The sequence below is a fragment of the Scyliorhinus torazame genome, chromosome 5 (assembly GCF_047496885.1).
Source record: "Scyliorhinus torazame isolate Kashiwa2021f chromosome 5, sScyTor2.1, whole genome shotgun sequence".
Taxonomy (NCBI): domain Eukaryota; kingdom Metazoa; phylum Chordata; class Chondrichthyes; order Carcharhiniformes; family Scyliorhinidae; genus Scyliorhinus; species Scyliorhinus torazame.
This window is the reverse complement of record NC_092711.1, coordinates 192,287,879-192,300,284: the sequence shown is the minus strand read 5'-3', so window position 1 is coordinate 192,300,284 and position 12,406 is coordinate 192,287,879. Positions and strand designations below refer to the sequence as shown.

The 12,406-nt window shown below is 48.1% G+C and overlaps 2 protein-coding genes across 2 annotated transcripts in view; one reads left to right on the top strand and one right to left on the bottom strand.

Moving 5' to 3' along the window:
• The window catches only part of LOC140418094 (uncharacterized), a 267,483-nt gene that overhangs the window by 108,400 nt on the left and 146,677 nt on the right, over positions 1-12,406 (top strand). The gene's annotated exons all lie outside the window — the stretch shown is intronic.
• LOC140422566 (uncharacterized) overlaps positions 6,618-12,406 on the bottom strand; it is a 68,402-nt gene continuing 62,613 nt past the window's right edge. The window contains 1 exon segment of the mRNA XM_072507578.1: positions 6,618-8,555. Within this exon segment, the coding sequence (XP_072363679.1) occupies positions 7,877-8,555 (679 nt within the window). The 3' untranslated portion in view covers positions 6,618-7,876.

Here is a 12,406-nt window from a genome sequence, read left to right as displayed (position 1 = left end):
TCTCCTCATAGCTAATGCCCTCCATACCAGGCAACATCCCAGTTAAACCACCTCTGTACCCTCTCCAAAGCATCCAAATCCTTCTGGTAGTGTGGCGACCAGAATTGTACACAACATTCCAAATGAGGTGTAACTAAGGTCCTGTACAGCTGCAACATGACTTGCCATTTTTTATATTCAGTGCCCCGCCCAATGAAGGCCAGCATGCCGTGTGCCTTCTTGTCCACCTTATCCACATGCGTTGCCACTTTCAGTAATAACCTCACACTTGTCCACATTGTATTCCATCTGCCACTTCGTTGCCCACTCTCCTAGCCTGTCCAAGTCCTTATGCAGGACCCCCCGTTTCCTCAATATTACCTGTCCCTCGACAGATCTTTGTACCATCTGCAAACTTAGCAACAGTGTCTTCATTCCCTCTTTCAGTCATTAATGTACATTGTGAAAAGTTGTGGTCCCACCACCGACCCATGAAGCACACCAGTAGTCACTGGCTGCCATCCTGAAAAAGACCCCTTTATCCCCACTCTGCCTCTGCCAGTCAGCAAATCCTCTATCCATGCCTGGATCTTATCCTCTTACACCATGGGCTCTTAATTTATTTAACATTTGTGACTTCCGGTGGCAGCTGTGAAGGAGTTTGGTGGCTCCCGCTCAGGTCGGACCTTTGGACCTTTTCCCCTGATTTTTTATCGGACTTGATTTGGAAAGTTGATGGTAGAGGCAATTGTTGAGTGGATTCCCACATCGGTGCATGGAGAGGCGGACTAGAAGTGCTCGCAAAGAATGAAACAAACGAACAGGGAAGGCTTGGGCTGAGGATGCAGCGGGGGAAAGCATGGCGGACGACTGGGGTCCTGGCTTGTCGACCCAGCGGTCAATGGAGCAGCTGATGCAATTTATTCAGGAGGGCTTCGCCAATCAGAAGCAGGAATGCTTGGACCTGATTAAAGAATCAATTGCGCGGCTGGAGCTCAGATTGGATGACCAAGACCGGGCGATCCAGAAAGTAGAGAAGGCACTAGCTGAGCAGGAGGAACATCAAACTGCGGTGGAGTTAAGAATATAGAACATAGAACATTACAGCGCAGTACAGGCACTTCGGCCCTCGATGCTGCGCCGACCTGTGAAACCACTCGAAAGCCCATCTACACGATTCCCTTATCGTCCATATGTCTATCCAATGACCATTTGAATGCCCTTAGTGTTGGCAAGTCCACTACTGTTGCAGGCAGAGCATTCCACGCCCTTACTACTCTCTGAGTAAAGAACCTACCTCTGACATCTGTCTTATATCTATCTCCCCTCAATTTAAAGCTATGTCCCCTCGTGCTAGACATCACCATCCGAGGAAAAAGGCACTCACTGTCCACCCTATCCAATCCTCTGATCATGTATGCCTCAGTTAAGTCACCTCTTAACCTTCTTCTCTCTAACGAAAACAGCCTCAAGTCCCTCAGCCTTTCCTCATAAGACCTTCCCTCCATACCAGGCAACATTCTGGGAAATCTCCTCTGCACCCTTTCCAATGCTTCCACACCCTTCCGAGAATGCGGCGACCAGAATTGCACGCAATACTCCAAATGCGGCCGCACCAGTTTTGTACAGCTGCAACATGACCTCATGGCTCCGAAACTCAATCCCTCTACCAATAAAAGCTAACACACCATACGCCTTCTTAACAACTCTCTCAACCTGAGTGGCAACTTTCAGGGATCTATGTACATGGACACCGAGATCTCTCTGCTCATCCACACTGCCAAGAATCTTACCATTAGCCCAGTATTCTGTCTTACAAAATGACTTATTCCTTCCAAAATGAATCACCTCACACTTTTCTGTATTAAACTCCATTTGCCACCTCTCAGCCCAGCGCTGCAGCTTATCTATGTCCCTCTGTAACTTGTAACATCCTTCCGCACTGTCCACAACTCCACCGACTTTAGCGTCATCTGCAAATTTACTCACTCATCCTTCTACGCCCTCCTCCAGGTTATTTATAAAAATGACAAACAGCAGTGGCCCCAAAACAGATCCTTGTGGTACACCACTAGTAACTGGACTCCAGTCTGAACATTTCCCATCAACCACCACCCTTTGTCTTCTTCCAGCTAGCCAATTTCTGATCCAAACTGCTAAATCACCCTGAATCCCATGCCTCCGTATTTTCTGCAATAGCCTACCGTGGGGAACCTTATCAAACACTTTACTGAAATCCATATACACCACATCAACTGCTTTACCCTCGTCCACCTGTTTGGTCACTTGCTCAAAGAACTCAATAAGGTTTGTGAGGCACGACCTACCCTTCACAAAACTGTGTTGACTATCGCTAATCAAATTATTCCTTTCCAGATGATTATAAATCCTATCTCTTATAAACCTTTCCAAGACTTTGCCCACAACAGAAGTAAGGCTCACTGGTCTATAGTTACCGGGGTTATCTCTACTCCCCTTCTTGAACAAGGGGACAACATTTGCTATCCTCCAGTCTTCTGCCACTATTCCTGTAGACAATGACGACATAAAGATCAAAGCCAAAGGCTCAGCAATCTCCTCCCTAGCTTCCCAGAGAATCCTAGGATAAATCCCATCCGGCCCAGGAGAAACATCTATTTTCACACTTTCCAGAATTGCTAACCCCTCCTCCTTATGAACCTCAAGCCCTTCTAGTCTAGTAGCCTGTATCTCAGTATTCTCCTCGACAACATTGTCTTTTTCCTGTGTGAATACTGACGAAAAATATTCATTTAGCACCTCTCCTATCTCCTCGGACTCCACGCACAACTTCCCACTACTGTCCTTGACTGGCCCTACTCTTACCCTCGTCATTCTTTTATTCCTGACATACCTATAGAAAGCTTTAGGGTTATCCTTGATCCTACCTGCCAAAGACTTTTCATGTCCAAAGTACCTCAGAATCTGCACAAACTCCCCCACCCCTTCTAGTGGGTCCGAAATATACAGGAGCAGAACATCCACATAGAGAGAGACCCGATGCTCCTCCCCCCCCCCGAACCAACCCCTGCCAATTCTTTGAAGCCCGCAGCGCTATGGCCAACGGCTCTTTTGCAAGGGCAAATAGTAACGGGGAGACGGGGCACCCGTCTCGTCACTCGGTGAAGCCTAAAATACTCCGACCTCACCCTGTTCGTGCATACACTTGCTACGGGGGCCTGATAAAGTAGTTGGACTGACCCAATGAATCCCTCACCGAATCCAAACCTTCTTAGCGTTTCCCACAGGTACTTTTATTCTACCCGGTCAAAGGCTTTCTCTGCATCCATCGCAGCCACTACTTCTGCCTCCCCTCCTTCTGAGGGCATCATAATAATGTTTAGGAGCCTCCGTACAGTGGAGTTCAATTGCCTGCCCTTAACGGAGCCTGTCTGATCCTCCCCTATCACCCCTGGGACACAGTCCTCTATTCTAGCAGCCAAGATCTCGGCCAGCAATTTGGCATCTACGTTCAAGAGCGATATCGGTCTGTCGGACCCGCATTGTAGCGGATCTTTCTCCCGTTTGAGAATGAGAGAGATCGAGGCCTGTGACATTGTTTGGGTGGGGGGGGGGGGGGGGGGGGGAAAGAGTTCCTCTCCCTTTAGCCTCGTTAAAGGTCCTTAGCAGGAGTGGACTCAACAGAACATAGAACATTACAGCACAGTACAGGCCCTTCGGCCCTCGATGTTGCACCGACCTGTGAAACCACTCTGTAGCCCATCTACACTATTCCATTATCGTCCATATGTCTATCCAATGACCATTTGAATGCCCTTAGTGTTGGCGAGTCCACTACTGTTGCAGGCAGGGCATTCCACGCCCTTACTACTCTCTGAGTAAAGAACAAGAACAAGAACAAAGAACAAAGAAATGTACAGCACAGGAACAGGCCCTTCGGCCCTCCAAGCCCGTGCCGACCATGCTGCCTGGCTAAACTACAATCTTCTACACTTCCTGGGTCCGTATCCCTCTATTCCCATCCTATTCATGTATTTGTCAAGATGCCCCTTAAATGTCACTATCGTCCCTGCTTCCACCACCTCCTCCGGTAGAGAGTTCCAGGCACCCACTACCCTCTGCGTCAAAAACTTGCCTCGTACATCTACTCTAAACCTTGCCCCTCTCACCTTAAACCTATGCCCCCTAGTAATTGACCCCTCTAGCCCTGGGAAAAGCCTCTGACTATCCACTCTGTCTATGCCCCTCATAATTTTGTAGACCTCTATCAGGTCGCCCCTCAACCTCCTTCGTTCCAATGAGAACAAACCAAGTTTATTCAACCGCTGCTCATAGCTAATGCCCTCCATACCAGGCAACATTCTGGTAAATCTCTTCTGCACCCTCGCTAAAGCCTCCACATCCTTCTGGTAGTGTGGCGACCAGAATTGAACACTATACTCCAAGTCTGGCCTAAGGTTCTATACAGCTGCAACATGACTTGCCAGTTCCTTGCAAGAACTGTGTGTCCAGTTCCAGAGGCCGAGGAAATGCCCCGTCCCCATCCGACCCCTGCGCACCCTCAGTGAGGCCCAGAATTGGCAAGTCATGTTGCCTATCTCTGACATCTGTCCTATATCTATCTCCCCTCAGTTTAAAGCTATGTCCCCTCGTGCTAGACATCACCATCCGAGGAAAAAGGCTCTCACTGTCCACCCTATCTAATCCTCTGACCATCTTGTATGCCTCAATTAAGTCACCTCTTAACCTTCTTCTCTCTAACGAAAACAGCCTCAAGTCCCTCAGCCTTCCCTCATAAGATCTTCCCTCCATACCAGGCAACAGTTCCGAAAATTTCTTGTAGAATTCTACAGGATAGCTGTCCGTCCCCGGGGCAAGGGCCCGACTGCATACTCCCTAGGCCCTTAAAAATTTCCTCCATCTCTATCGGGGCACCCAGTCCCTCCACCAGATCCTCTTCCATCTTTGGAAACCTCAATTGGTCTATAAATGGCTTGATCCCTTCCCCTCCCGTCGGGGGTTCTGACTCGTAGTTTACCATAAAACACCTTGAAGACTTTGTTCACCTCCTCTGGGTCCAAGACCGTGTTACCTTCCTTATCCCCAACTCCCCCAATTTCCCTGGCCGCCTCCCTCCTACGAAGTTGGTGCGCCAGCATTCTACTCGCTTTTTCCCCATACTCATAGACTGCCCCTTTAACCTTCCTCAGCTGTGCTACCGCTTTCCCTGTGGTCAGCAGATCAAACACCGCCTGCAGTCTCCGGCGCTCCTTCAGTAGCCCCGTCTCGGGGGTCTCCGTGTAGCTCCTGTCTACTCTGAGCATCTTGATACGTGACCCAAAGCCTCACCGGATGCAGCAGCCCAAACTTCACCCCTTTGTTGTGGAGGGCCGTCTTAGCACGGTTGAATCCAGTGGGCCTCTTGGCCAGTTCTGCTCCCAGGTCCTGGTTTATGCGAATTATGCTGTTCTCCCACCTGCTGCTCCGCTCCTTTTTGGCCCATCGCATGACACGTTCCTTGTCTGAGAAGCGGTGGAATCGTATCACCATAGCTCTCGGCGGTTCGTTAGTCTTGGGCTTCCTTGCGAGGACTCGGTGTCCAGTTCCAGAGGCCGAGGAAATGCCCCGTCCCCATCAGGGTCCCCAGCAACGTGGTCACAAATGCGCTCGCATCCGACCCCTCCTCACCCTCAGTGAGGCCCAGAATTCACAGGTTTTGTCTCCTGGACCTGTCTTCCAATCTCTCCTGCCACCTCTTATGCAAGGCATCGTGCGCCTCCACCCTGACGGCCAGACCAAGTATTTCATCTTCGTTATCCGAGACCTTTTTCTCGATCTCCTTGCATCTTCTGGGTCTCCACCATCTTCTCCATTGAGGCCTTCATCAGGGCCAGCATCTCCGTTTTCAGGTCTGCAAAAACAACTCCTGCTGTTCCCACGACCACTGGGCCCACGCTACCTCATCCGAGCCAGCCTGTTCCCACGCCCGTTCCACCCGCTTCTCAGCACTCGCTTGCTTTGCCGCTCTGCTCCTGGTCCCCTCCATAAACCGATGCGGGGAACCTTACCAGCGTTGCTTGCCCCGACGAATTTCACCGAGGAGCCGCAGAAACTCCTAAAAAGGGCCCGTAAGTCCGTTCGCGGCGGGAGCTGCCGAGTAACCGACCTACCCTCGTAGGGCCACCACCGGGAGTTCCGTTGTGGATATTTTCTAACTGCTTCTGAACCTTTTTCAAATTAATTTGTCCTTTCTGAGCCTCTTTAGAAATCCTATTGTGGATAGACTCATAATGCCCGTCACCCTCTTATCCAATCCCCAGGATATCTCTCAACCCTAGCCTTTTATCTCAGACTATCTTATATTCGGTGGGGTTACGGGGATAGGGTGGAGTCGTGGGCTTAAGTAAGGTACTCTTTCCAAGGGCCGGTGCAGACTCGATGGTCCGAATGGCCTCCTTCTGCATTCTAAATTGTATGAATCTATGATCTATTAATCATTCCCTGTAACATGTCAATGCTATTGTATACTCCTGCTATCACTTAGGAACTTCTCCATTCACGTTTAAATAAGACTTGCTTCTCAAGTCTATGAACTCAACCACTGTGAACCCATTCCTATCACCACTTGAAAGATTTAGAGAGGGGGTTGAGCTCAGAAGTGATTTTTAAGTAGTTTATTGAGAAGGAACAGTTTAAATATTATGCAGAAGTTAAAGACAGAAAAACGCACAACCTGTGTCAGGTGAGAACGATTTACCGGTCCCGGAGGACAAACGGATGGAAGACACAGAGTGAGAGCTGGTCTCCATAGTTATAGAAAATAATGGTCTCCGTAGCTGGTGGCCGCAGTCTCCTCTGAATGGTTAACTGGTGTGAGCCAGAGTGTGGGTGTTGGGCTGAAGCCAGTACGGATCACTTCAAAATCTCTTTGCTCGAGAGCCTGTTTTAACCTATTTTTTTAAAATTTAGAATACCCAATTCTATTTTTCCCAATTAAGGGCAATTTAGCACGGCCAATCCACCTACCCTGCACATCTTTGGGTTGTGGGCGTGAGACCCATGCAGACACAGGGAGGATGTGCAATTCCACACGGACAGTGACCCAGGGCCTGGATTAAGCCCAGGTCCTTGGTGCCGTGAGGCAGCAGTGCTAACCACTGTGCCACATGCCACTGTCTGTTTTAACCTTTACACAGACAGTTGGTTTATGTATGGGTCATGCGATCCAATTGTAACAGGGTTAGAAATGTCTTGTTTCAGGGCCTGTACTAGAGACATGTCCTTGGCAGAGATAACAGGCCTGCCCTGTGTTTGTCAGCCAGCAAGCTGCTATGGAAGCTTTCTTCAAAAGTCAGAGAGAGAGTGAGATATTTCAATAATATTCCATACATTTCTGAAGAATTTATAAGGTTATTAGGCATAGATTTCTGACAGTCCATTATTTTGTTTGCACTGGTCTTCATTCCCATGCTGAGGGGATTTCTGACCCGGGCGAAAGGGACAACATTTGGGAACTCTCAATTCTCCACCAATTCCCATTGGCCTTCTTCCTGCTGGATAATGGAGGTGTCACTGTGTGTAATGTGCAAGTCAGAAAGAATTGTCAGCAAGGATTAATCAGCACTGTCTAATTGTAGAGTTCGCATAAAATATCAATTTTGGATTAAAGTAAATGTTCAGAATCTTGTTGTAAACTAATTTCTGATGAGAGTTCCTGAATTATGGGGAAAGATCACAGACAGCAGTTCTTCATGGAACACTGCAACCCCGAGAACACAATCAGCTATAGATCCAGAATATTAAACTGCAGCCTGTTACAGGGATTATTAACATCTGCAGAAACAAACCCCAACTGTCAGAATGAACATGGTTCAGTCCTGGATGTGATTAAGCAGCAATAACAATCAAATCCCAGCAGTCACTTGTGAACTCGTTGGTGTGTCTGTAAGTTTGATGACTGAGTGAATTGCTTCCCGCACTTTGAGCAGGTGAATGGCCTCTCCCCAGTGTGGACTCGCTGGTGTGTCTGCAAGTCAGAGGATTGAATGAATCCTTTCCCACACTCAGAGCAGGTAAATGGCCTCTCCCCAGTGTGAACTCGCTGATGTTTCTGCAGGTCAGAGGGCCCAGTGAACCCCTTCCCACACTCAGAGCAACTGAACGGTCTCTCTCCACTATGAACTCGCTGGTGGGTCCGCAGGTCGGATGACTGAGTGAATCCCTTCCCACACTCGGAGCAGGTGAATGGTCTCTCTCCAGTGTGAAATCGCTGGTGTACAGTGCGTTCGGATGAAGACCTAAATCTCTTTCCACAGGAAGCGCACCTGAATGGCTTCTCCTCAGTGTGAATTCGCTGGTGCTTCAGTAGGTCAGAGGACCCAGTGAAGCCTTTCCCACAGACAGGGCAAGTGAACGGTCTCTCTCCAGAGTGAATCCGCTGGTGTGTCAACAGATTAGATGACTGTGTGAATCCTTTCCCACACACGGAGCAGATGAACGGCCTCTCCCCGGTGTGAGTGCGCCGATGGTTTTCCAGCTGGGATGCATAATTGAATCCTTTCCCACAGTCCTCACATTTCCACGGTTTCACCATGGTGCACTCGGTGTCCTTGTGTTTCTCCAGGTTGGATGATCATTTGGCTCGGTCTGCAAACCCTCTTCCTCTAATCTCCTGTAAACTGAGTTTACAAAAGTCATCACTGTCAGTGCAGGGTAGCAATTCAGAACAGACAATTCTAGTTTGTTGCAAATCTCTGACCCACACATTCTCCCTCCTCTCTATGCTTAAATCCAAATAACATTTTCGGCAATTCTTTCTGTATCTTTTTAACAAAGTTGAACCACTGGAGATAACTAGAGAGGGGGGGGGGGGGGAAGAACCTCAGGGCTATAGTAGTAGGGGGTTTCAGTTGCAAGGGGTGCAGACAGGCGGTTCTGTGGCCGCGAAAAAGACTCCAGGATGGTATGTTGTCTCCCTGGGATGTCACTGAATGGCTGCAAGGCATACTGAAGAGGGAGGGCAAACAGACAGATATCGCGGTACACATCGGTACCAATGATATCGGCAGAAAAAGGGATGAGGCCCCTCAAGCAGAATTTAGGGGGCTAGGGAGTAGGTTAAAAATCAGGACCCAGAAGGTAGTCTCTGGATTACTTTCGGTGCCATGTGCTAGTGAATATAGAAATAAGAGGTTAGTCCAAACGAATGCATGGATGGCAAGAAGGGACAGGAGGGAGGGCTTTAGATTTCAGAGACATTGGAATCTGTACAAGACGGACGGTTTGCGCGTGAACCGAAATGGGACCGGCGTCTTTGCAAGGATGTATGCTAGTGGTGTTGGAGAGGGTTCAAACTAACTTGGCAGGAGACTGGGATACTGAGAGAGGTTTCAGCAGGGATAGATTCACAGCTAAAATTAGAAGAGACATCAAGTGAGTCAGGAAGGCATAGCAGAATTTGTAGACCAGGTAAATCATATCATAGAATCTACAGTGCAGGAGGCTAATCGACCCACTGAGTCTGCACCCAAAGAGCATCCCACCCAAGCCCATACCTCCATCCTATCCCCGTAACCCAGTAACCCCACCTAATCTTTTTGGACAGGAAGGGCAATTTAGCATGGACAATCCACCTAACCTGCACATCTTTGGGCTGTGGGAGGAAACCGGAGCACCCGGAGGAAACCCACGCAGACACGGGGAGAACACGCAGACTCCGCAGTGATCCAAGCCAGGAATTTAACCTGGGTCCCTGGAGCAACAGTGCTAGCCGCTGTGCTACCGTGCCACCCTCACACAAGTCACAAGGGAGTTTTTCAAGATTAGATGGTATTTGTTTTAATGCAAGAAGTCTGACGCACAAAGCAGATGAGTTGAGGGCACAAATTAAAACATGGGGGTACAATGTCATTGCTGTCATTGCGACATGGTTGAGAGAGGGACAAGATTGGCAGCTCAATATTCCAGGATATAGAATCTTCAGACGAGACAGTGAAAGAGGTAAAAGAGGAGTGGGTGTCGCATATTTGAACAGGGAATCAATTAAAGCAGTATGAAGGGACATCTTCAAAGGCTCTTCAAATGAAGCCCCATGGGTTGAACTTTAAAACCAAGAAGAAGCAATCACATTGCTGGGAGTGTTCTATAGGCCGCCTACCAATAGGAATACATGAGCAGTTATGTAGGCAAATTTCAGAGAAGTGCAAAAGTATTAGGGTAATGATAGTGAGGGATTTCAACTTCCCCAACATTAACAGGGGTAGTCATAGTGTAAAAGGGTTACAGGGAGCGGAATTCTTAAAATTCATCCAGGAGAACTTTTTGAGCCAGTCTGTAGAGGGTCTGGACTAAATTTTAGGTAACAAAGCTGGGCAAGTGGTTAAAGTATCAGTGCAGACAGTATCATTTTGCAGACAGAAAAATAGAAAAGAGAAGGTGGAGGCCATTGGGCCCTTCGAGCCTGCTCCGCCATTCATTATGATCATCAAGTTCAATACCCTGATCCCGCCTTCCCCACCATACCCCTTGATCCCTTTAGCACCAAGAGCTATGTCTAATTCCTTCTTGAAATCACACAACGTTTTGGCCTCAAATACTTTCTGTGGAAGTGAATTCCACAGATTCACCACTCTCGCGGTGATGAGATTTCTCCTTATCTCAGTCCTAAAACGTTTACCCCTTATCCTCAAAACTATGCCCCCTCCCCCCCCCCCTAGTTCTGGACTCCCCACCATCAAGAGTATTCTTCCTCAATCTACCCTGTAAGAATTTTATAATTTTCTTTGAGATCCCCCTTCACTCTTCCAAACTTTTAGTCTCTCCTCATGACAGTCCTGCCTTCCCAGGAATCAGCCTGGTAAACCGTTGCTGCACTCTATGAAGGCTAACATACTATTTGCCTTCTTTACTGCCTGCTGTACCTGTGCAATTGCTTTCAGCGACTGATGCACCAAGGTCGCGCTGAGTATCCACCTCTCCCAATTTACATCCATTCAAATAATAATATGCCTTCCTATTTTTGCTACCAAAGCGGATAACCTCACGTTTATCCACATTATACTGCATCTGCCATGCATGTACCCAGTCACTCAGCTGTCCAAATCCCACTGAAGCATCTCCGCATCCTCCTCACAGCTCACCCTCCCACCCAAATTTGTATCATCTACAAATCTGGAGATAATACATAACAGTTTGGGTCTTAGCACAGATCCCTGCATTACCCACTAGTCATTGCCTGCCAATCAAAAAAAGACCCATTTATTCCAACTTTTTGCTTTCTATCTGCTAACCAGCTTTCCATCCATCTCAAGACACTATCCGTAATCCCATGCGCTTTAACTTTACATATTAATCAGCTATGCGAGACCTTGTTGAAAGCCTTCCGAAAGTCTAAATAAAACACATCCACTGGTCAACTCTACTAGTTACATCTTCAAAGAATTTGAGTAAATTTATCAAGCATAGAATTTCATAGAATTCACAATGCAGGAGGCCATTCGGCCCATCGAGTCTGAGGAAGGAGCAGTGCTCCGAAAGCTAGTGATTTGAAACAAACCTGTTGCACTTTAACCTGGTGTTGTAAGACTTCTTACTGTGCTCGCCCCAGTCCAACGGCAGCATCTCCACATCATCACTTTTTGAATAGTGGGGTTACATTCGCTACTCTCCAATCTGTAGGAACCATTCCAGAATTTTAGAAAATTACCACCAATGGATCTACTATTTCTCAGGCCACTTCTTTAAGTACTTTGGAATGAAGTGCTTCATAATTCCTTTAGATTCAAGATTGTTATAGAAAAGGACAAGGATGGGCCTGAAATCAAAGTTCTAAACTGGGGGAAGATCAGATGTGATTTGGTCAGAGTGGACTGGGAGCAGACACTTTTAGATAAATCTGTGACGGAACAGTGGGACACATTCAAGAAGGAAATAGGGAGTACCGGGCCAACATGTTCCAATCAAGAAAAAGGGTGGGACCAACAAATCCAGTGAACTCTGGATATACAGCATTGGATGAGAGAAAGGCAGGGTTTTGGCTGATATTGAGGCCCTAAAACAGCAGAAGCCCTTGAGTCATATAGAATGTGCAAGAGGGAACTTAAAAAGGAAATTAGGAGAGCGGTAACTTGTGTGTGGAGCCGGAGGGCGTAGGTAGGGTTCTAAATGAATACATTGTGTTCACTAGTGAAAAGGCCGGTGTGGGTATAGAAATCAGTGAGAAGGACTGTGAAAATGTTTTTAAAATTAACATTGACAGAGAAGAGGGGCGTCATTCTCCGCCGGCGGGAGTCTCCGTTCTGCCGGCGCCCGGGGGTTTCCCGACGGCGTGGGGCTGCCCCACAATGGGAAACCCCATTGACCGGCCGGTGTTACGGAGACTCCCGCTGGCCGGTCGGCGCAGAAATGTGGCGGGGCGGGTAGGAGAATTTCGCCCGAGGTTCTGAGTGCT